Below are 25228 nucleotides of genomic sequence, written 5' to 3' on the forward strand. Positions count from 1 at the left end.
CTAAGAAGCATCCACTGTACTTAACAATGTGAGATGTCATTGATCAACTTGCCCAGAGCAATTTTGTGGAATGGCAAGATAAAATGAAATGAAAATGACTTGAGAGAAATGACAATGTTTTCACGCATGACTTTTCTACTTTCATATTTACAAGCATTCTTGGATTAGGTGTGATCCCAGCACCTAGAAGGCTGAGGAAGATGAAATTGCTAAATTTGTAGCCTGGACTACATGATAAGACATTGTTTCAAAGCAACAAAGAAAATTTCTTGGGCTTGCAGGTGTTCTCACTGGGAGAACGACTGCGGAGCATGTGTGAGGCTCTGGGTACCATCTCCAGCTTGAGAGTGGTGGGGGGGGGGAACGCTTAAAATTTTATGGGAGGGGCTGGGAAGTTGGCTCAGTGGTAGAATGCTTGCCTCACATGCATGAGGCCCTGGGTTCGATTCCTCAGTACCACATAAGCAGACAAAAGCCGGAAGTGGCTCTGTGGCTCAAGTGGTAGAGCTCTTGCCTTGAGCTGAAGAGCTGAGGGACAGCGCGCAGGCCCAGAGTTCAGGCCCACGACAGGACCCGCCCCCCAAAAAAGAATGAATTACTGGGGCTGGGAAGGTGGCTCAGTGATACAGTGCTTGCCTCACTAGCATGAGGTCCTGGGCTCGATTCCTCAGCATCACATAAACTTAATCCTAGCTACTCAGGAGGCTGAGATCTGAGAATTGCAGCTCAAAGCCAGCAGGGGCAGGAGAGTCCATGAGATGCTTATCTCCAATAAACCACTAAAAAACCAGAAGTGGCACTGGGGCTCAAGTGGTAGAGCACTAGCCTTGAGCTGAAGAGCTGAGGGACAGCGCCCAGGCCAGGTTCAGCCCATGACCGACCCCCCAAAAAAAAGTTTATAGGAAACCAGGCACGGTGGTCCACAGATGTAAATTGTGAGCCCCAGCGCTCAAAAAGTTGAAAGAAGTATCAAAATCAACTCTTTTTTTTTAAGTTTACAGGGAGTGTGGAAGTGTAGCAATCAATAGACACTGCCCATTCTTGGATGACACTACGTTACAGGAGAAAAACGAACAGCGAGTTACAGTTAAAAGTGAAATAGCATCAAAAGAAATGTTTCCTTAAAATGGGAGGAAACTTGCTTTGTTCCCTGTCAAGTCGCCTGAGCTTTGGCGACAATTCAGTCGGGCTTTGGAGTGGCTAGTGATGGGCTTCAGTGATAGCGTTGAACAAGGACTGTAGCTCTTTGCTTTTAGATTTGGCAGACACCGTGAAGGATCAAGCTCGATCCGTGAGAGCACCCACTCACCCACCCTGGGCCACACGGAAAGCAGGGACCAGGAGGTTGGCAGTCAGGCGGCGAGCGCGCTACAGTGGCTAGGTGGGTGGGGACAGCAAGTCCCGCCTGCTGACAGGCCTTGCAACTTCAGCCCTAAGCCTACTCGGTTTACTGCAGGCCCCTCCCGAAGTGACTCCAGTCTGCTACTTGCCTTGTGTGAAGCGGAAATGACGCGTTTGTCGTACACGATTGGCGGAACCAGAAATTGCTTTGCGGCCTGCCCAGAAACTGGTTTCCTTTTGGCTTCCGCCCTTTGCCCATGTGTGAGAAGCAGGCTACTGCGATGAACGTGACCCAGGCTGCCGAGGGGTAAGGGCAAAAAGGGCAGGGTGATTCAGGGTCCCGGGGGCCGAATTCCCTGGCTTTTGAGAAGTAGAAGTCCCTCTTAGGAAACAGCAATCGTTCCCTTCCCACGATCTGGCCACTATGTATTATTGCTGCTATCCAGCATTTAAAGCCCTTTAATATTGTTTATTCTGTTCCCTCTACTCATCAGCCTTTTAGTCGCATCCTTTTTGGTCCTGGTGATGGCTCTGCTACTGAAGTGAAGTTAAAAATGTTTCACTTTCTAAGTCACGTGACCCCTTTTTTCTGCCTCTGCGGGACCAGCTTGAGCCACCAGCACTGGTCGCGCAGGAGCTGTATTGGAGTCACAATACATCCCAATTTTTCTCCTGTAATGTTTCCTATGTTCTCTTCAATAGGGAAAGTAAATGTAATCAGTTTGGTCATGTTTGTTCTGTAAATAGCTGTTTATGCTGTGAAGTCTTGGTAGACTCAGGAATTTTTTCTGAGCACCAATCTCCTTGCTTCAGCATCTACTTTTAACAGCCAAGCCCCAGGAAAGATGGTTCACTCCGCTACTTTTAACCATTCCCCTATTTCTGGGAACGGGTGATGAAATGACCATTTCAGGTAGGCTGCACCTAATCTAAGTGTTTAAGGGGTATAGTAGGTACAGAAATAGAAATACTAATCGTGACACTGCCTTGTCTCAGGGCCAGCAATACTGTCTTCTACTTTGCCTAAGGCCATTTTTTTACAGCCTCCTAGAGATCTATGGGAAATGCACTGAGAATCACTTAGGAGTGTTAACTTCGTTTTCATTATCTTTTGTATGGCGACTACCAATTACTATTTAACATGAAGGTGATGCCTGACTTCTATCTAAGTTTAACAGCTTGACAAATTTCTAAAGGTGTTCGCTTTCCTGAGGATAGAGCTATTCTGTGCAGAGAACCGAAGATGTAATTGTTTAAATAAGATAAGAGTTATTTCAAATGCTAATAATCACACTGTTACCTTTTTACAACAGCCTTCTTGCTTTAAGTCAGCAGGAAGAATTGGTGGATTTGCCAAGCAACCACCCTTTGAGTGCCAGTGAAGATGAGGTAAGTGATGAGTGCCTTGGGAATCTGGGGACTATATAAACAGTTACAATCACACTGTATTGAGTTACTTCGGTATAGTTTATAATACCATAATACATGATCCTCATTTTATGATTTCTCAAGTCTGTATTTCTGTAGAGAGTTATGAGATAGAGTTACTGAGATAGAGAGATAGATAGCTAGATAGATAGATATTAGGTAAGGTGCTTCAGAATGTAGAATGTATTCTGCTGACAAAACTAAATTGTGTGTGGGAGGACACATAGCACCTATTTGATAACAAGGAAAAGCTAGGTTTTTTAATGCTTGCCTAGTAGTATTTTTGTTGTTCGTCTTTCTCCCCTATGATAGATGTTTTCCTCTTAGAAAAAGCCACTTATGGGCTGGGAAGGTGGCTCAGTGGTAGAGCGCTTGCCTTGCATGCATGAGGCCCTGGGTTCGATTCCTCAGCACCACATAAGCAAAAAGAAAAAAGCCAGAAGTGGCGCTGTGGCTCAAGTGGTAGAGCGCTCACCTTGAGCTGAAGAGCTGAGGGACAGCGCCCAGGCCCAGAGTTCAGGCCCCACAACTGGACCAAAAAACAAAAAAGAAAAAAAAAAAGAAAAAGCCACTTATATATTCATGGCTATGATTTATGTGATGTAGCAGGGTTTCTTTTTCAAGTCACATTATTCATTCTATTTAGAAACATTTTTAAAGCCCTTTTCCCTCAAACAAGGGAGAGGCACATTAATTCACAAGCTTAGCAAGATCTATGTTCTCTATAGTAAGGATATTGGAATTTTGAAGCAGTTCTTTAGCTTGGGTTAGAGTGTTTATAAATGGGAACTCTGATTCCCCAGTTCTCCACTGACAAAAAAAGAATTTAAGTGGAAAAGTTGTCCTTTCCCCATCCTCTTCATTCTGCTGATTTTTCTTTTCTGTGTCTAGGAGGATGGTGATGGAGAGAGAAAGCATCAAAAGCTTCTGGAAACAATCAGTTCCCTTAATGGAACTAATAGGTAACACTCCCATTCGTTTGCACAAGTTTATAACTGACTGATTCCATGAGGCTTCTCTGCAATTAACATTTATCCAGTCCCTAGTGTAAAGACCCTAACACTAGTGCCCAGCATATAGTAAGCATTATATATAATTGTTACTAGCTGTTATCTTATTTTGAAGCATTGAGTAGGCACTACTTATCCTCATTAGAGAAACTAATTGAAGTATCCCTATGGCCATCCAGATCTTAAGTGGCAAAACCAGGATTCAAATTCAGGTGTATAAGCTGGGTGCCAGTGGCTCATGCCTGTAATCCTAGCTACTCTGGAAGCTGAGATCTAAGCATCACGGTTCAAAGCCAGCCCAGGCAGGAAAGTCTGTGAGACTTATCTCCAATTAACCACCAGAAAGCCAGAAGTGGCGCTGTAGCTCAAGTGGTAAAGTGCTAGCTTTGAGCTGAAGAGCTCAGGGACAGTGCCCGGGCCCAGAGTTCAAGCCCCATACTGACCCCCCCCCCAAAAAAAAAATTCAGGTGTGCTAGATTTCAAGTCCAATGCATCTTCCATTAAGCTTACCATTTATTACCTTGTGCTTTTGAGGGTCTGAGTCTGCCTCAAAAAATAAGATGTGGGTTAGACTGCCAAGTACATGTTATGAACAGATGTATTCGTTGCTTTATGATAAAAATTGACCCTTGAAGAAAATTACATATAAAAACTAATGCTGGTTTTGAAAAAAGAAAGATTGGATCAGTGTTGTATCTCAGTACCTGGCTAGCATGCACAAGGCCCTGTATTCCATCCCCAACACTGCAGAGTGAGGCTGCTATTTGGTTTCCCTGTAAGAGATGTCCATTTCTATTATATTATTTTGCCTAATTCAGGTGGAAGTTGACTGAGAGATCTGAAGCTAGTTTGAAGGTGTCAGAGTTCAATGTCACTTCCAAAGGTAAGTTGAACAAAGATCTGTGCATGACGCTTGTATAATTCTGTATTATACCATAAATGCTTGCCTGTGAGAGTGGATTAGGAAGGGTGGTCAGACATCATTCAGTTTCCTCTGTTTCTAGAGGAAAGCTTAAAAGTTTTGCTCAAAGTCCCCTAAGAAGCTTCATGAGATAGATACGGGATCGAGGGACATGACTGGAAATAGCTGCCTCTTACTAGCTTACTTATTTGCTTAGCTCTTCAGTGTTCACAGTTTCATTCATTTATTTCAGGTATAATAATACTAAGTTAGGACAGGCAGATATTCTCTTCAGCTGGTGCTCAGAGAAGTAAGATTGCATATTCAAAGTTATTTACATAGTATGATGTTTCTCCACTCTTTACTGTTCCTTTGGGGAGCCTTATTAGACATTTTAACTCCGTTGTCTTCCCCTCCAGAAAATCTCTACCTAAGGAGAAAGATCATGTTGAACACAAGCTGAACCTAGGAAGTACACAAAATTTTGTAGTGTCTATGTGTCTAAACAGCTACTTTTCTATCTCTTGGGTAAAGAGACAATATGATGCCTGCTGAAAATACATGCTCTAATGAGTGGCAGGGTTGGCATTTTAAACTGATATTGAGTCTAGATGCCAAACATCTCCATCTTATTCACAACGTCAACACCTTGGAATGAATTTGTAGTAACCTTCCAGAGTAGGTAACAATGTATTACAAGCTGATCGTTCTGTTTCTTTTTTATTTGTTCTTCTATATGTACCAATGTAGCTGGTGAAAAAAATACATTATTACCATACACCTTACATTCTAGTGGAGGAGGGACAGAATTGAAAATTGTAACAATGATACAATCACTTGCTGAATTAGCTTCTTTAGACTTTTTTTTTCTAAAAAACAAAATATAATCTTGTAAAGATGGAGGGAGCATTCCACACAAAGCAACACCTGCTAGAAGCATTTTAAAGAAGAAACATATTGGAAGACTGGGAATAGGCAAGTATGCCAATAGTACAGTGCAATGACTAGAGGTGAATGGGAACAGAATCTCACAAAGCTATGTCTTTTACATTGATGAGATTCCAAGTATAATGGGGAGCCATTGAAGGATTTTCAGCAGAATCACGACCTGCCGTGATACATTTTCCAAAGATTATTTTGATTACACAATGAATTACAGTGGGGCAAGAATAGAAGCAAAAAAGTCAGGGGAATGTACATTACTGCTGGGCACCAGTGGCTCATACCTGCAATCCTAGCTACTCAGAAGGCTGAGATCTGAGTATCACGGTTCAAAGCCAGCCTAGGTAGGAAAGTCTGTGAGAATCTTATTTTATTTTTATTTATCTTTATTATTATTTTTTTTTTTGGTTGGTCATGGGGCTTGAACTCTGGGCCTGGGCACTGTCCCTGCACTCTTCAGCTCATGGCGAGTATTCTATCTCTTGAGCCACAGCGCCACTTCCAGTTTTTTAGTGGTTTATTGAAGATCAGAATCTCACTGACTTTTCTGCCTGGGCTATCTTTGAACCATGATCTTCAGATCTCAGCCTCCTGAGTAGCTAGGATTACAGGCATGAACCACCGGCACCTGGCAAGTCTGTGAGAATCTTCTCTCCAATTAACCACCAGAAAACTGGAAATGGCACTATGGCTCTAAATGGTGGAGTGCTAGCCTTGAGCAAAAGAGTACCAGGCCCAGAGTTCAAGCCCCATGACTGACAAACAAAGAAAGTGGCTAGGAATATGGCTAGTGTAGAGTGCTTGCCTAGCAGGCATGAAGCCCTGGGTTCGATTCCTCAGCATCACATGAACAGAAAAATTCAGAAGTGTTGCTGTGGCTCAAGTGATAGAGCACTAGCCTTGAACAAAAGCAGCTCAGGGACAGTGCCTAAGCCTTGAGTTCAAGCGCCAGGACTGGGGGAAAAATTACTATATTTGGAGTAAATATTTTTCTCCTCTCTCCTATTTCCCTAACACATTTGGGTACATATGAGTGTTACGGTATTGCTATAATTATGAATAGGAGATTGAAATAAGAGAATCATTCTATGCACATTTGCCAGTCTGCCAGCATTTTCTACTAAGGCTAATCCCTATGTTATATTGAGCGCTAGTCTTCTGAATCTGATCATAAGGTTTGGCCTTCCCACAGGATCAGGAGAAAAGCTGGCCCTTTCAGATCTGCTTGGTCCTGCTAAGGCTTCATCCTCATTGGATACTGTAAAAAAGCAACTGAATAGAGTCAAATCAAAGAAGACTCTAGAATTACCCCTTAACAAAGAAGAGGCTGAACGGGTAAGTTATGGAAAGTGGTCCATTAAAAGGAAATTCGTTGGGCACAGTGGCTCACACCTGTAATCCTAGCCACTCAGGATGCTGCAATGTGAGGATCACAGTTCAAAGCCAGCCTGGGTTGGAAAATCCATGACTCTTATCTCCAATAAATTGCTCCAAAGAAGCTGGAAGCAGACCTATGACTCAAGTGGTAGAATGCTAACCTTGAGCAGCTAGCACCCAGACATTGAGTTCAAGCCCCAGGATGAGAGGGGGGGAGAGAGAGAGGGAGAGGAAGGGGGAGGGAGAGGAAAAGAGGGAGGGGGCTGCTACAATCCCAGCACTGAGAAGGCTAATTCAGGTCATAGAGAGTTCAGGCCATCTTGAGCTACATAGTGAGAACCTTTTTGCACACACATACACACATGAGTTTAGGGAAGGTTATAAAAATGGAAAGAGGAGGGACTGGGAAGGTGGCTCAGTGGCAGAACACTTGCCTTGCATGCCTGAGGCCCTGGGTTCGATTCCTCAGCACCACATAAGCAAATAGAAAAAAAGCCGGAAGTGGCTCTACCACTTGAGCGCTAGCCTTGAGCTGAAGAGCTGAGGGACAGTGCCCAGGCCCAGAGTTCAGGCCCAATACTGGACCTCCCCTCCCCCCCCCGGACTCCCCCAACAAAAACAAATGGAAAGAGGAGGAATGGTGGTCTCCTACCATGAGCAAAATCAAAAAATACTCTATAGGGGTAGTTGCAGTCTTGAAATAATTGTCTATCTCTAGCATCCTGACCCTTTAACAAACATTGTCTCTTAATTTTTTTTATTAATCCTTTTATTTTTATCATAATCCTGGCCCTTTTATGTACCTTGCCTGCTTTAGATCCACAGAGAAGTAGCATTCAATAAAACCTCACAAATCCTCTCCAAATGGGATCCCATCGTTCTGAACAACCGACAAGCAGAACAGCTAGTTTTTCCAATGGAGAAGGAGCCACCAGCCTATGTTCCGATTGAGCATGCATTCCATGGCTGGAAGGTAAGTACAACAAAATGTAACGTTCCAGGGTAAGATCACACAATTCAGAGTTGTCTGAACTTTCATGTCATTTGAATAAACAGGTTAAACCTAAATGCCAGTTACAGTCAATTTTGTAGTCAGAGAGAGAAGAAAGGGTGTAGCAAGGTGTTTATGATTCGTCGTAAATTCTTCCTTATACACTCGATTTGTTTTGTTGTGGTGCTGGGGATTGTGCTCAGCAACTTACACATGCTACACAGGTACTCTACCTATGGAGCTATACCCCCAGCCTTCTTTTCTTGTAGGCCCCTAGGCTTTTGTTTTTTGGTGTTTTGTTTTGTTTTTGGCAGTCTTGTTTTTACTGAATAAGCACTACCATTTAGTCCATCCCTCCAGCCCTTCTCTAGTTCTTTTGTTTTTGTTTTGCTACCTCAACTCTTACTCATCTTGCCCAACTAGCATTCTACCTCTTGAGCTATGCCTCCCTTACTTTGTTAGTTGTGGGGCTTGAACTCATATCTCAATCTCCTGAGTAGCTAGGATTATAGGTATGAGCCACCAGCACTTCCATTACTTTTTTAAAAAATCATTTACTCACATTTTTCATCCTTAGAAAATCAGAAACTTAGTAGCATTGATGAGGCCCCAGTGAGGATAAATGAACAAGAGAACCCACAGTTGGCTTATAAAAGAATCCAACACCAAAATATAACATTGATGGTAAAGGCTACAACTTCAGCAAGTGACTAATCTAAGCTTTACGGTGCAAAAGTACTATTTTAGAACTAGGTTTCTCAAACACTGACTATTTTTTTGCCAGTCATGGGGCTTGAACTCAGGGCCTGGGCACTGTCTCTGAGCTTTTTTTTTGTTCAAAGGTAGCGCTCTACCACTTGAGCCACGGCACCACTTCCAGCTTTTTCTGTTTATGGGGTATTTAGGAATCAAACCCAGGACTTCATGCATACTAGGCAAGCACACTACCACTATGCCACATTCCCAGTCCCTCAGACACTGGCTCTTGATAAAGTTTTTATCCTTTTAGAAAAAAGAGTAATTGCAAGTCTTTTAGTCTGGTGAGTATGATGTTGCCAAATCTCCTTATTATTCTTTCCACTGTGATGGTGTTGAAATATCTTTATTAAAATAAATTATGGTGGTTGCAAATGATGGTTTGGGGGTGGAATAGTAGTTAAGCTCTTGACACAATTAAAAGTTAGTAATCCTAAATTCACCATTACTGAGTCTATGAACAACTGCTTACAATTTCTAGGCTAATTTTCAAGTATACCGCTAGTATCCTTACCTGGGATGATTTGTCTTAAAGAGAAATAGTCAGATACAACAATGCCTAAAACATGAATGAATACATCTCTTTCTCCTTCAAAAAAAATCTCTTTCAAAAAATCCAGAAATGATAGTCTTTTTATGTCATGTCATTGAGTTAACTAAAGTTACTTGCTACTAAAATTTGAGCAAATAAGTTGTTTACAAGGGAATAAGTTCTGTATTCTGGTGCGGTGTTTTTGTTTTGTCAGTCATGGGGCTTGAAATCAGAGCCTGGGTGCTGTCCCTGGGCTTTTTCCGCTCAAGGGTACAGCTCTAACACTTGGAGCCACAAGCCACTTCTGGTTTTCTGGTGATTGGAGATAAGAGTCTCATGGGTTTCCTTCCCCAGCTGGCTTCAAACCATCTGAGGATCTCAGATCTCAGCCTCCTGATTAGCTAGGATTACAGGCATGAACCACAGGTACCAGGCTCTGATGTTGTTTTTGAAGTCACCTCAATTCTCTTTCTAGGGTGCTTCCTTTCCCACATGAAACAAAGATCAGGTATATAGTATGGCTGCAGGATGAAGGGAGACTTTAGGAGAAAAAAATTTAAGAGGTAATATAATTTTCAGGATTCAAAAATAAAACGTGGGGGCTCAGTGGTAGAGTGCTTGCCTTGAATGCATGAGGCCCTGGGTTCGATTCCTCAGCACCACATAAGCAGATAAAGCTGGAAGTGGTGCTGTGGCTCAAGTGGTAGAGTGCTAGCTTTGAGCTGAAGAGCTGAGGGGCAGTGCCCAAGCCCAGAATTCAAGCCCCACAGCAAAAACTAAAACAAAATAAAACATGGCTGAGCACTGTTGGCTTATGCCTGTAATCCCAGCTACTCAGGAGGCTCAGATCTGAGGATTGTGGTTAAAAGCTAGCCCAGGCAGGAAAGTATGTGAGACTCTTATCTGTAGTTAACCATCAAAAAGTCTGGAATTGGAGTTTTGGCTCAAGTGGTAAGCAAAAGAAATAAAAGTGCTCAGGGTCAGTGCACGGGCCCCAGACTGCCACCAAAAAAAAAAGAGTTGGGCATCATATAGTGCATGCCTGTAATCCTACCCCTAAGGAGATAAGGCCAGAGTATCTCAAATTCAAGACCAGAATAAGACATAGAGCAAGATTCTGCCTCAAAAACATGTTAAAATTTAAGCTTTTACAAAATGAAGTAAATCTCTTTTTTAATCTAATGAGGATTGTACTTTGGGAAGAGCTAGTCTCCAGTGCTACTTGTCATCTCTCCTGCTCTGTAAACTTCATGAGTTGGCTGCTTCTCTTAATCCCCTCTGAGCTTCAGTTTCATAGTCCATGTGACTAACAGGTGTCACCTGGGTCTCCCATGTGCACCTTACACTTTGCACAGTTCAAACTGAGCTTCATATTTCCTTTCCCCAGACTCAGTCTATAACTCAGTTAATAGCTTAACTCTACTCAGGCCACTTCAGTTGAAGATGTCAGCTTTCTGGTTTCTACATGTTCTGTTCACTGCCCCCTGCTTAGCCCACACAGTGGCCTACTCTTGTAAATTCCATTATGGCTCCTAGATGCCTGTTTCCTCTCTATATTTTCATTTTCCCTACCCCAGCTGAGGCCCTAGCCTTTCCTATGTTTTTCTTTTTTGACAGTAGTCAGGATTTTTTTTTTTCTGAAACCCAAAACTGATTATCACTCTCGTACTTAAAATCCATTAAAAACTGTGGGATGGGAAGGTGGCTCAGTGGTAGACTACTTGCCTTGCATGCGTGAGGCCCTGGGTTCGATTCTTTAGCACCACATAAGCAGAAAAGTCCAGAAGTGGCACTGTAGCGCAAATGGTAGAGCACTAGCCTTGAGCTGAAGAGCTGAAGGACAGTGCCCAGGACCGACAAAAAAAAAAAAAAAACTCCATCAAAGACGGTCCACTTAGAGGACAATACACAGTTATACCACTCATTTCCTGAATACCTATGTTTTTGATTATGCTTACCTATGGACTTTTCCCCCACCTGAAAGAATTGTACTTAAACCTCAATGCCTAATTCAAAAGGTCAGTTCTCTTACCCATCTAACCCACCTTCCTTCTCATCAGAATTAATGGTTCTTTTGTGCTTACTCCTATAAAATAATATTTAGCCCATTTAATGTGGTAGCATGTATGTCTCTTCACTATGAAAAACTATGAGCTCTGAGGACAGGAACTATGTTAATTAATTGTGTATTCCTAGCACCCCACACAAGTGCCTGGAATGTAACTACAATCAATAAGTGTTGGTAAATTGAACTGAATTGAAGGGGGATTACAACATGGTAATATAAATCATTTTGTAGCCTGTGATTGATCACTACTGCAAATACTAAAAATGGAAGAACATGTACCTTTACAATTCAATAAAATAGGTTTATGGTTAAATCAATAGTACTGTGTAACATGTGATGATGTGTGCTTACGCATTTTCCAGATATTTGTAAGTTTAATACTGATCGTGATATATATGGCTATTGAAGAAAACCACACATAATATGTGTGTGAGGTTTGAAAGTGGCTCGGTTGCCTAGGACTGTCTTTGTACCTTGTCAGGGTGGACAATGGTATAATTGGCCTGATTATTTTAGCCATCTTCACAATGTCAATCAAGCAGCAAATGGGGCTTTTTGTTGACATGTGAAATAACTGGTCCACAGTTCATTCATTTCATACATATAAATACCACCTAGCATGCACAATTGAGTGGAAATGGAGGAATTGTAGCCAAACTTAGAAAATGAATAGTTATAGTTGAACTGGTGGGAAGCAGGCTAATTATATATGAAGGTCATATTTGTTAAGGTAAAGCACATACCCTGCCATGAAGTAAATAACTAGTGGGATGCATCTAAAAATGACATGTGTTTTTCTTGTTTCTTTTCATCAGTAATTAATAATATCAACACCTATACATAGTTCATAAGAGTTACCTCTGGTTTTAAATGGTTGGGAGCTGGGTACATACCTGTTATCTTAGCACTTGTGAGGCTAAAGCAGGAAGCATCAAGACCAGCCTAGGTGATGTAGTAAAATCCTGTCTCAATAAAAAGTAAATAAAATGTTGGGATTGCTCTCTGAGACATCATTGCAGATCAGTTTCCAAGTTCATCATTGGTAAATAGTGGGTTGTTTTTTGTTTTGTTTTTTGTTTTTTGCCAGTCTTGCAGTTTGAACTCAGGGCCTACGCACTGTCCCTAACCTTCTTTTGCTCAAGGCCAGCACTCTACCACTTGAGCCACAGCACCACTTCTGACCTTTTCTGTTTATGTGGTACTGAGGAATCAAACCCAGGACTTCATGCATGCTAGGCAAGCAGTCTACCACTAAGCCACACTCCCAGCCCCAGTAAATAATGTTTTTAAGATCTAACTACCCTGCCCTTTAGTAATATTCTTCTTTTGTGTGCTGGTACTGGGGCTTGAACTCAGGGCCTCACACTCAGCTTTTTCACTCATGACTGTTGCCCCATGCCTGTATTTCTGGCTTTTTGCCAGTTAATTGGTGATAAGTGTCTTAAGCACTTGTCTGTTCAGTCTGCTTTGAACCACAATCCCCAAGTCTCAACCTCTTTTTTTTTTTTTTTTTTTTTGGGTCCAGGCGTGGGGCCTGAACTCTGGTCCTGGGCACTATCCCTCAGCTCTTCACCTCAAGGCTAGCGCTCTACCACTTGAGCCACAGTGCCACTTCTGGCTTTTTTCATTTTGCTTATGTGGTGCTGAGGAATCGAACCCAGGGCCTCAGGCATGCAAGGCAAGTGCTCTACCACTGAGCCATCTTCCCAGCCCAAGTCTCAACCTCTTGAATAGCTAGGATTCAAAACATGAGTCATCACTCCCAACTAGAAATATTCTTTCATTTACTTTTTTGTGCCAATACTGAGGCTTGAACTCAGAATCTGGGTGCTGTCCTTTAGCTTTTTCGCTCAAGGCTAGCACTCTACCCCTTGAGCCACTTCCAACTTTTTTAGTTGGAGATACATACACACACACACACATTAAGTAGAGAATATTTGGACTTTAAAACTTTGACAATCTTGTACTACTGTTTCTCTGTCCTGCCAGCTTTTATCTTTTTTTTTGTTTTTTGCTTTTTGTATTTTTTTAGTTATGGGACTTGACCTCTGGTCCTGGGCACTGTCCCTGAGCTCTTCAGCTCAAAACAAGTGCTCTACCACTTGAGCCACAGCGCCTCTTACTGTTTTCTTGTGGTTAATTGGAGATAAGAGTTTCATGGACTTTCCTGCCCAGGCTGGCTTTGAACCACAATCCTCAGATCTCAGCCTCCTGAGTAGCAAGGATTACAGGCGTGAGCCACCAGTGCCCGGCTCCAGTTTTTATCTGAAGAGCATCCTGCTTAGGTTCTTAAAGAGAATTCAATTCTATTGTATATACATTGATAACTTGAACACAGAGTCATTTCTCCCTCAGTAATATTGGAAACTGGCCTGAGCTTTCCAGCTGAAGTTATCTCTTGTTTGTGTGTGTGTGTGTGTGTGTGTGTGTGTGTGTGTGTGTCTGTCTGTCTGTCTGTTGGTCTGTCTGTCAGTCTGTCGGTCTGTGGTCTGTCTGTCGGGCGGTCGGTCATGGGGCTTGAACTCTGGGCATGGATGCTGTCCCCTCAGCTCTTCAGCTCAAGACTAGCAATCTACCACTTAAGCCACAGCAACACTTCCGGTTTTCTGGTGGTTAATTGGAGATAAGAGTCTTACAGACTTTCCTGCCTGGACTGGCTTTGAACCACAATCCTCAGATCTCAGCCTCCTGAATGGCTAGGATTATAGGTGTGAGCTACCAGCACCTGACCAGAATTTTTTTACCACCATAAAATAAGCTTTTGCCTGTACCTCTGACTAGCTAGACTGGGACCCCTTTATCTTTGTGAAGTAACCAATTCTATGCAGCTAGAGATTTTAATTGTGGCTTAATGAATTAGACAGCTATAGGAATATATATATATATATATATATATACATATATGTGTGTGTATACATACACACACACACACACACACACACACACACACACACACATATAAAGAGAGAGAGATAACTTAAAGAGTGTGGATTAAGATTTAGAATGTTTTGTTACCTCCTTAAGGCAACAACTCCCCTGGAGCAGGAAGTTTTTAACCTCCTCAATAAGAACAAGCAGCCAGTGACAGACCCTTTACTGACTCCCATGGAAAAAGCTTCCCTCAAAGCCATGAGCCTGGAAGAGGTAAGTATCATAGGTGCTTTGACAGCCCCAGGCATGCTATGCTTCTCCTTGCATTTGTCCTCAAGTCCAGGAGTCACTGTAAATGTCATTCATTGTAGGCTAAGATGCGCCGAGCAGAGCTTCAAAGGGCACGAGCTCTGCAGTCCTACTATGAGGCCAGGGCTCGAAGAGAGAAGAAAATCAAAAGTAAAAAGTAAGGAAGCCTTGGAATTCTGATGGAAGAAAATGATGTGGTTAATCATGAACTCTTTGGTCTTTGGAATGGAAGAGGTCCCAAGTAGGAATGACTAGCCTGTTTTTCCTAAACCAACATCACACACTTTTTTTTTTGCCTACTTCAGTAATGCCCTCTGTAGCTCTTGCTTTCATGCTTGACTTTGCCACAAAAAAGGACTGTTCAGCTACTTTCTTTCCCTCCAAGGCATCATGGAGTGGTTCTGCAGAATGAGCTCTGAATCTACAGCTGGTGGAGCCAGCAGGGCTTCTTTCCTGCTTTTTTGCCTTTTTGAAATGTGTTCTATTCCTCCCTTGAGCTGTGGAGGTAAAGGGAATACTTTGCTTTGCAGAAGTCGGCCCCTGGGGGCTGGATGGATGCAGGATCTGAGAGATTCCTGGCAGCCTTCTCAGGTACCACAGTGGCTCTCTGCCGTCAGCTAGCTCTGTGATCCATTCTGGCCCCTGCATAAGGAAAACCCTCGGATAGTATGGAAACCTTTGCATGTGACATCAGTGCTTCAGCTAAATCCCTAAGCTCTTCCCTCCTCCTCCTGTTACTCTATAGATATCACAAAATTGTGAAGAAAGGAAAGGCTAAGAAAGCTCTAAAAGACTTTGAACAACTGCAGAAAGTAGATCCAAATGCTGCACTGGAAGAACTGGAAAAAATTGAAAAGGCCAGAATGATGGTAAGGTTGCTTCTTATTTACCACACCTTTGAACCAATTTGCCCTGGAAGGCCCTAAAGATCTAATTCTGTCCTTCCTTTTCAGGAACGAATGAGCCTTAAACACCAGAACAGTGGGAAATGGGCCAAATCAAAGGCTATTATGGCCAAATATGACCTAGAGGTAAGCGATCACCAAGGTGAAAAAAGAGATGGAATTGGAGGGAACAAAGGAAAATCAGTTTATGAGTATGCTAGAGGAAGCAGAGTTGAGGAAGAGCCGTGAATGAAAAACAAAGAGTGAATGAACAAAGAGCATGAATGAAAAGCAAAGAATCTTAAAAGACATTAGGAACAAAGGAAGGGGTGCATTGACCAACAAGCATTGTACTCATAACCTTACTTAGGAATTGTAACCTCTTTGTACAACATAATAATAATAATTATTATTATTACAAAAATAAAAATAGCCAAGTGCTGGTGGCTCAGACTTGTAATGCTAACTACTCAGGAGGCTGAGGATCTGAAGATCATGGTTCAAAGCTTGCTCAGGAGAGACTCTTCTCTACAATTAACCACTGGAAAAATAGAAGTGGAGCTGTGGCTCAACGTGGTAGAGTGCTAGTCTTGAGCAAAAGAAGCTCAGGGACAGCACCCAGGCCCTAAGTTCAAGCCCCAAGACCAGCTTTTTTTTTTGTCAGTCATGGGGCTTGAACTCTGGGCCTGAGCGCTGTCCCTAAGCTCTTCAGCTCAAGGGAGTGCTCTACCACTTGAGCCACAGCACCACTTCTGGTTTTCTAGTGGTTTATTGGAGATAAGAGTCTCACGACTTTCCTGCCCAGGCTGGCTTTGAATCATGATCCTGAAATCTCAGCCTCCTGAGTAGCTAGGATTACAGGTGTGAGCCACCAGCACCCGGTGTCCAGGACCAGCTTTTTAAAAATAAAATAAATAAAAATAAAAAGGTATCAGGAAAAAATGTTGAAAGGGAAAGAGCACTGAAAGCAAATCCAGTAGAAGGAGAAAATAGCTCTTATGAATTATGTTTCAGTATTGATTCCTTGAGGACAAAGAATTTGTCTTCTGTTTTATTCCATAGCTACTAACACAGTGTTATATGTGGAGTTTAAATACTAGATAACCAGTAAGAAATACTTCCATCAAGTTGAATGGAAACATGGCAGCTATGAGAAATGGACCAGGAAAGGTGGTGTGGTAACTAATAACAATGCTCTCATGTTGTGACTCCCTTCTCCAGGCTCGCCAAGCTATGCAAGAACAATTGGCTAAGAATAAAGAACTAACACAGAAACTCCAAGTCATATCTGAGAGTGAGGGAGAGGAGGGAGAAGCAGAAGAGGAAGAACCCCTTGTCCCTGATGCAGTGAATGAAGTACAGATGAATGGGGGTGGCACAAATCCCTGGATGTTCAGGAAATGCAATGGTGATGCAAAAGAGGGGGAAATCCAGGCGGACCCTGAGGACCCTGAACAGCTGCCTGAGCCTGTGGCCCATGAGTTTTCTGAAAGTGATGAAGATGAAAGACCAGTCGAAGAGGAAGAAGTTTTGTTGCAAGAATTTGAGGAAAAGAGATCCCTTAGAAAAAGATCTGAGCTCAACCACAATGCTAAGCCAGTGGACAGCCAAGAAACAAAAGGTGAGCTATGACTAAATGGAAGGGACAACTTCATTTTGCTAGAGATAGACTGAGGGAAAAATAAGGGTCCACCCACACATGCTGCATAGTGATCAGGCTCTGGGGAATTTCAAGAGTGAGCGTACTAGGTCTCTGATGTGAAATTCAATTCATAAGAACCATTTTTCTTCAAAGACATTTGATAAGCATTCATCTGCATGGTTTTACAGTGTGCTCAGATAAATTTTCTGCTCTTGGGTGCTCATAGTCTTCAGAAAGACTTAACTATCCTTCAGGTAGGATGACTTCACATTCCTGGTACCTATATACAGGTGCATCTGTTAGTATGGTAAATCAGAAAATCCACACTAATAGACTCATATATGTGCATTTGGAATTGTGACTCTGCTCAGAGTCTGTGTATGTTAGATTTTTCTACTAATTGTGTGTGTGTGTACATGTGTGCATGCATGTGTGCATGCATGCTAGAACTAGGTCTTGAAATTAGAACCTTGTGCTCTTATTTGCCATTTTTTCCTGCCCAAAGCTTGCACTCTATCATTTGAGCCACAACTCCACTTCTGTCTTTTGTGCTGGTTAAGTGGACATAAGAGTCTCATGGACTTTTCTTTTCTGGCTGGCTTTGAACCTAGATCCTCAGATCTTAGCCTCCTGAGTAGCTAGGATTACAGGCGTAAACCACCAGTGCCTGACTTTTTAGCTCTTCCCCCCCCCCCTCTTTTTTGGGTCAGTTGTGGATCTTAAACTCTGGGCCTGGGCACTGTCCTTGAGCTCTTCAGCTCGGGGCTAGAGCTCTACCATTTGAGCCAGAGCACCACTTCTGATTTTCTGAGTGGTTTATTGGAGATAAGAGTTTTGTAAGCATTCCTGCCCGGGATGGCTTTGAACCGAGATCCTCAGATCTCAGCCTCCTGAGTAGGATTTCAGGCATGAGCCACTGGCACCTGGCTACTTTTACCCCTTATCTTGAGTAATTATTTAATTTATTTGTTTATTGTAGTATTGGGGATTGAAACTAGAGCCTGATGCATAGTAGGAATATGAACAGTGTTAATGCCCTTGATGCTGGTTAGAGATGACGTGGACATTGTAATGCCTGCTTAGGAAACTACCTCCAAGTAGAAATCACCTAGCTGTGGACAGATTCTCAGCTCTGATTTAATTACATTGTAAAAAGTTGTCATTAGAATGTATTGTAAAAGGCTTTACATGTACAAGTAGTCACTTCCTGAGGATCACGAGCCCAGGAGTTCAAGGCCAGACTGGGCAATATGGCAAAAATTCATCTCTTAAAAAGGGAGGAGAAACAAACTGGTCATTAAGCTGGTGGCTCATGCCTGTAATCCTAGCTACTCAGGAGACTGAGACCTGAGGATCGCAGTTCAAAGCTAGCCCAGATAGGAAAGTCCATAAGACACATCTCCAATTAATCAACAAAAAAATTCAAAGGTGGAGCTGTGGCACAAGCAGTAGAGCCCTAGCTATGAGCAAACCAACTAAGGGAAAATGCCCAGGCCCTGAGTTCAAGCCCCAGGACCAGAAAAAAGTCATCTAGCCAGATTTATAGAGCTATTAGATGTGGTATGGAAGTATGAAAGATAGATTTGAATTTCCTTTGATACAGAGAAAAGAAAAATTTCCCAAGAAGTCATGGACCTCATTCAAAATGAACGAGGAAATTTAATTCTTGAGAAAGAAGCATACATGTGTCCTGAGGCCAGAGGCCATATCTAAGGAGCTGCAATGGCTTCAAGCCAAAGCTAGAGAGCAGGTTCTACTTGGGAATGGAGGCAACTTGGTAATTGCAAAGGGCAGTTTAGGAGTATTGTGCATTGCTGTCGTGTTTCCCTCAAGACTCTTGAGACTACAGATATTTGCTCAGATTTTGCCAGTGACTGGAAAATGTGAGCAACATCCACCATAAAAATAGCTACTCTGTCTCTTCTTGATTATGAAATCTGCTTTAAAAAATGAAAAGGGAATTCTTAAATCAAGACAAAACCTTTCTAGAAAAGGTTTATACAGGCAGGGAAGCATAAATTACAATGAAGTTGCTTTCAGAAGCCACCTGTTAAAATAGTTCTTTTCATTTTTTAAATTCAGAACTTTAGGATGAAAGAATACCTTGGTCAAGAGTTTGTCTGGCCGGGCACTGGTGGCTCACACCTGTAATCCTAGCTACTCAGGAGGCTGAGATCTGAGGATTGCAGTTCAAAGCCAGCCCAGGCAGGAAAGTACATGAGACTTTCCAATAAACCACTCAGAAAACCAGAAGTGGCTCTGTGGCTCAAGTGCTAGAATGCTATCCTTAAGCTGAAGAGCTGAGGGACAGCACCCAAGCCCAAAGTTCAATACACCCACACACGGGAATTTAGGACAGTCTTTCCAAACAATTTATTTGACAGGGAAATTAAACCCCAGGCCTAGTCATATAGCAGTTACTTAGGAGGAGGACCCAAGGTGCCTGCATGCAAGTCCATTGCCTGCTGTTTGTCAGATAGTAGTAAATGGACACTCCAAGAAAATCCAACATATAGAATCTTTCCTTCTGTGTTTGTCCTTGTTGGAATGTTTATGTGGTACCCAGCACCTAGAAGGTGGGCAGCAAATTCTCATTAACCAGGAAACTTTGTAAACCTTTTTTTTTAACAGTTTTCATTTCCCTCCCAGATTCTAACTGCCAGGAGGTATTATCTGAATTAAGGGTATTGTCTCAGAAACTCAACAAGAAAAACCATCAATCCCAGAAGCAAAAAGTGGATTCAGTGGCGGCTACTCTCCAGGTCCAAAGAGAGGAACCTGCCCCAGAAGAAGAAGAGTCCCTATTGCTGCAGAAGCCAGAGAGAGTACAGACTATGGAAGAACTAGAACAGTTGGGCAAAGAAGAATATTCTGAAAATAAGGATCTCCCCAGACCTGTATTAGAAAGGGAGCAGATAGAAAGGACCCCACGTAATCAGCTTGATGCTCCGAAGGAGAAGAGAAAGAAGGAACAAATGATTGATCTACAGAACCTTCTAACTACAAAATCTCCTTCTGTGAAGTCTTTGGCAGTTCCCACAGCTATAGAGGAGTTGGTGAGCAGAGCCAGGGTCATGAGCCATTGTGGGAAATCAGAGCTGCAGAAAGTATCCCCCACAGAAAGTAGTTTTGCTAGGGGCACATTTCAGTAGCTGAGAGATCCAGAATATTATGGGTCTGGGCTGGTCCCTGTGACAGTTTAATAATAGATGCAAATAGGTTGGTACAGCTGAGACACACCCCCTGCCCCCATATATAGCGGAGCGCCGGTGGCTCACGCCTGTAATCCTAGCTACTCAGGAGGCTGAGATCTGAGGATCACGGTTCAAAGCCAGCTTGGGCAGGCAAGTCCATGAGACTCTTATCTCCAATAAACTACTAGAAAACCGGAAGTGGCACTGTGGCTCAAGCGGTAGAGGCTCGCCTTGAGCTCAAGAGCGCAAGGACAGCACCCAAGCCCAGAGTTCAAGCCCCACGACCGACGAAAAATAAATAAATAAATCATGAGCCCTCAAAATCTCCTTGGGGGGGGGGTGACTAAAACTTTCTTCCGAGGAAGAAGGGAGTCAGTCAATAAAAATTTCTTACTATATTTCAGGCAGGGTCACTAGAAGATGGGTTTCTGAGCTATTGCCAGTATCTTTGTTCTCTTCAGTGGGATCACTGAAGAGCTGGGACTCCCCAATTAAGGAATTAAAACTGCTAAGGTGAAGTACCCTGGCTTTTTCAAGGACACAAGCTTGAGGAAGGAAGCCCAGGCTAGGCCACTTGGCTTTTCTGCTATGCCTTCCTCACCCTACAGCTACCAAAAGCTTTAAATTGTGTCATATGATAATGAGCTAAAGATATTTACCCTAGAGAGAAAGAAAGGAGAGTGTTATTGACTACTGATAGATATGTATTGAAAGATGATGCTGTTCAGCACTTGCCCCTAGGGGGTGCTAGAATGTCATGACCCAAAATTTCAAACATACTTGGCTTGAACCACAAAGGCAAGCTATGGTTCTCACTCTTGTTTCTTCCTAGGAAGATGAAGTGGACAGAGACCAAAAGCAGATGATAAAAGAAGCTTTTGCTGGAGATGATGTCATCAGAGAGTTCTTAAAAGAGAAGAGGGAAGCTGTCAAGGCAAATAAGCCAAGGGACGTGGATCTGACACTGCCTGGCTGGGGCGAGTGGGGTGGTGTAGGTCTGAAACCTAGTGCCAAGAAAAGATGCAGGTAAGAATAAGGAAAAATATCTGTCAGAAGGGTTCTGAGTTTTCCAGCTTCAATCTTAAGTATCCCCCCTGAATAAATAGTTTGAATAAATAGTTAATACTCCTACTGTTTTGTCTTCAGGTTTCTTATTAAAGCCCGTGAAGGTCCTCCAAGAAAAGACAAGAATTTGCCAAATGTAATTATCAATGAGAAGCGCAACATCCATGCAGCAGCTCATCAGGTAAGACTTAGAGAGCTCTCTGGCTGCCCACTTAACTGCCTGGCACTGTTGCTTGGGAAGAGTAGTCAGTCTAGTTAGTGATCTATGATCAAGAGGGATGTGTGATCTTGACCATTGAATCAAATCTTTTGTTTTTGCAGTCTGGCTATGAGATCAACAATTCCAGATTGATTATGTTGTTCTTACAACTGAGAAGAGGGGTTAGACTAAAAGAATCTTTTCAAGCAATGGTGAAGATACCACATCTGTGTTTTTAACTGGTACCCCAGGTCATTCTAGTATAAATGAGCCTCACCAAAGAAATAGCTTTCTACAGACTTCTATTTACAGTTAATATTGTACTCAAACAGAAACCATGAGGTTTGAGCCACATCAAGAAAAATGAAAATGAACTAGTACCTCTTCAGATGTGGAAGGATTTTAAATTGTATCATATGTTAATAAGATAGTGATGTCTGCAAGACAGACTTTGAGCAAGAATACTGAAGGGCAGCTGGGCCCTGGTAGCTCAGGCCTATAATCCTAGCTACTCAAGAGGCTGAGACCTGATAATTGTGCTTCCAAGGCAGCCCAGACAAGCAAGTCTGTGAGATTCTTTTTTTTTTTTTTTTTTTTTTTGGTCGGTCGTGGGGCTTGAACTCTGGGCCTGGGCGCTGTTCCTCAGCTCTTCAGCTCAAGGCGAGCGCTCTACCACTTGAGCTACAGCGCCACTTCCGAAGTCTGTAAGATTCTTATCTCCAAGTAACCAGCAAAAGCCAGAAGAAGAGGTGTGACTCAAGTGGTAAAGCATCAGACAGAAGTGGAAATATGAAACTAGAGTACAGAGCCCAGATTTCAAGCCCCAGTACTAGCATTTAAAATTTCAAAACAAAAAAAGGAATACAGAGCAGAGAATAAAAGGATTAAAATCTACCAGGATCCACAAATACCCCCAAGTGAACATTTTTTTGCCAGTCCTGGGACTTGAATTCAGGGCCTGTACACTGTACCTCAGCTTTTTTGCCCCCAAGGCTGGTGCTGTACCATTTGAGCCATAGCTTCAGCCCCACTTCTGGCTTCTTGGTGGTTCATTGGAGATAAGAATTCATGGACTTTTTGCCCAGGCTGGCTTCATACTACAATCTTCAGATCTCAGCCTCCTGAGTAGCGAGGGTTATAGGCATGAGACACTGGCACCTGGCTTCCAGATGAACTTTTTATAATCACAGTCTATAGGAATACTCATTGTGGGTCAATAGTCTTGGAGCAACTATACCCAGACAGGAGTGGTCTCAAGTGCTCTAATTCCAAAACTATTGACTAAAACTGGGGTGATGGCCATCCTGATCCAACTAAAGCTCCTCCACTCCAAAATCATCTTAAGCAGATTGGGATTCCTAAGGTTTGATGGAAACATTGGGGTTTCTTGGCTGCACAGAAGGTTTACCTTCTTGGGATTGTCGCACTGAAATGTGGCCTGTATCCACAGAGGTATTCTTTGAGTAAGCAACTATACCCAGGCCTACCTCTCAACAAGTCGCTCTTTACCTTCCAGGTCCGGGTACTTCCATATCCATTCACCCACCATCAGCAATTCGAAAGGACTATCCAGAACCCCATAGGATCCACGTGGAACACACAGAGGGCAGTCCAAAAATTGACCACTCCCAAAGTTATCACCAAGCCAGGCCATATCATCAAGCCCATAAAGGCAGAAGATGTAGGCTACTGCTCTTCAAAGTCCGATCTTTCTGTCATACAGAACAATGGAAAACAACTCTCTAGACATCAACAAAAAAAGCTGAAGAAAAACTCAGATTGATTTGCCAGGAACGACATCTTGGTGGCCATAACTGGGAGGCCTGACATCTTTGGTTGCTCTTTGCTATAAGATCAATTTCAAAACAGACTTAGTACAATGGTGTAGTTAAGCCACATTTTAAAAATAAAGTCATTTTTATCTATTTAATTTGACTGTGCTCTGTGTTACATCCCTGTTGAGTCATTTTCTTCATGACAGACACCTATGGGTGCCCCAGCTTTGCAATCTTCTAGTTGGTATTTTGTGAGTGAAATTTCATTTCCTTACCAAGAACCTTAGAATGGAGGAATTTTACTCTTACACATGTCACATATCATACATGATCCACCATAAATAAATGTCAGGAATAGTGATGAAGTGAACTTTAAGCAAACTAAGCCTAGAAACAAGAATGGGATGTACAAACCATGTAGTTAGGGTTCTGTCCTAGAGTGCTCCTAAGATTCAGATGGTTCTGAAGCCTAAGTTCCAGTGTCATGACTAGATATACTCATCTCTCTGCATTTGTGAGCTTTTCAGCAAGTTCAAGTTGCTGTCTGGAATATCGTTTTCACATTCTTTCACCTCTAATGAGGTAGGCTTTATTTTTCCTTTTCATATACAGTAGATGCAGTTCCAAAAGTAAACCTGTTTCCTTTCCTTCCTAACTCAAGACTAACTCCTCACCGAATTCAAACTATATAGTTAATTCAAGCAGTACTTGGGTTAATATGGGCTCAACTCTGAGGAGCTTGCCTTTCTTTGTATCTCAAGAAACGAATGGAGGGCTCAGTAGTAGTAGAGCATTTGGAGTTTCATCCCCAGCACTACAAAAAAAAATGTATGGAAAGATTCCCCTGTATGTAGCTAAGATGCCTAACAAGGAAATTCCAGTATCTTCCAAAAGGACATAACACCCAGGAGACTTTGTTTTCTGTCTTAAAGGGTCACACAAACAGCCCTTTTGAACCAAACCAGCTTAATTTTTGTGTGACAGGGCCCCTCAGTTTTTATTGTTGCTGGTGTTTTTTTCCCCAGGACTGAGACTTGAACCATGGACCTCTTTGCTCTTCCTTGGCTTTTTCCCCTTCAAGTCACCACTCTACCACTTGAGCCATACCTCCAGTTCTTCCTCTGAGACTTTGTTGAACATTATGAACCCTCAGAAAAATTATACAAGTATACACTTCTTTACATAGTTTCAGTTTTAAAGAAATTTGAAATCCCTGGGTTTAAAGCACCACTCCATGTTTTTTTGTAAACCACCCTTGTGGCCCTCTGTCAAACAAAACTCTTCAAATCAGTTCCAAAATGGTTCTACCTCAAAAGCAGCTAGTGTATCCAGCACCACACAGCCAATTAGTAAGTAACTAGGACCTTAGGGTAACTCTGAAACCAAAAGCCACACAATACATTTTCACAAATTTCTCAATAGTAGCTGTGTGGGTCCCTATTCTGATCATCCTCAGGAAGTACCTTAAGCAGGCTGTGAAGGGAAGTGAATGGTGAGCAGTGTTCAGTGCCCAAAAGGCATTTTAAAATTAGCCACTGACTTGAGAGTATCCACGATCTGCTTGCTGGATGACAAGTAGCCAGTGGTGGGGACCGAGGAGAAGCTCTTGCCTACTCTTGCCTCTGTTTAAGAGACTTCAATGTTCTTTCACTCTGAATACAAAGCTGCCACCTCTGTCCAACCCACCCCCAAACTGAAGTGCTCAATCTGCCCCTACTAAACGGCCAGTTCTCCCCACCCCACCCCAGCTACTTTCCCCGGGACTCTCCTGAGCTCCGTTTGCTCCTCAGTACCTAGAAGTGATGCAAACGACCCCATCCTTCAAAAGGGGGAGCAGGCACCCGAACGTCTATAAACGACGCCCACTCCCAGACTACCAAGCCCCCAAATGGATTCGATTGTTGTTTCGTGGGGCTTTTTTTTTTCTTTTCTTCCTCTGAACC

At 42.7% G+C, this 25228-nt stretch overlaps 1 protein-coding gene across 2 annotated transcripts; it reads left to right on the forward strand.

Annotated features, from left to right (window-relative positions):
• The first annotated feature begins 1555 nt into the window (after positions 1-1555).
• Positions 1556-23440, forward strand: Utp14a (UTP14A small subunit processome component). 2 transcript variants are annotated; one of them, XM_042682423.1, is made up of 15 exons: positions 1556-1648; positions 2655-2730; positions 3661-3731; positions 4598-4662; positions 6815-6957; positions 7817-7972; positions 14371-14490; positions 14589-14683; positions 15272-15395; positions 15480-15557; positions 16632-17031; positions 19684-20108; positions 21079-21272; positions 21393-21492; positions 23027-23440. In XM_042682423.1, the coding sequence occupies exons 1-15, from the start codon at positions 1599-1601 to the stop codon at positions 23291-23293; spliced, it is 2364 nt and encodes a 787-aa protein (XP_042538357.1). In that variant the 5' UTR covers positions 1556-1598; the 3' UTR covers positions 23294-23440. The 2 variants fall into 2 exon arrangements, with proteins under 2 accessions (XP_042538357.1, XP_042538358.1); XM_042682424.1 differs by having other exon boundaries at positions 19702-20108.
• The last annotated feature ends 1788 nt before the right edge of the window (positions 23441-25228 follow it).

This window comes from Dipodomys spectabilis, unplaced genomic scaffold, assembly GCF_019054845.1.
Source record: "Dipodomys spectabilis isolate Male_0828 unplaced genomic scaffold, ASM1905484v1 ptg000071l, whole genome shotgun sequence".
Lineage (NCBI taxonomy): Eukaryota > Metazoa > Chordata > Mammalia > Rodentia > Heteromyidae > Dipodomys > Dipodomys spectabilis.

Bases quoted from the DNA above. Each gene is read 5' to 3' on its own strand.
- Utp14a (XM_042682423.1), top strand. From the start codon at position 1,599: ATGTGTGAGAAGCAGGCTACTGCGATGAACGTGACCCAGGCTGCCGAG. The intron at 2,731-3,660 runs GTAAGTGATGAG...TTCTGTGTCTAG, and splicing joins TGAGTGCCAGTGAAGATGAG to GAGGATGGTGATGGAGAGAG. The intron at 20,109-21,078 runs GTGAGCAGAGCC...GTTTCTTCCTAG, and splicing joins CCACAGCTATAGAGGAGTTG to GAAGATGAAGTGGACAGAGA.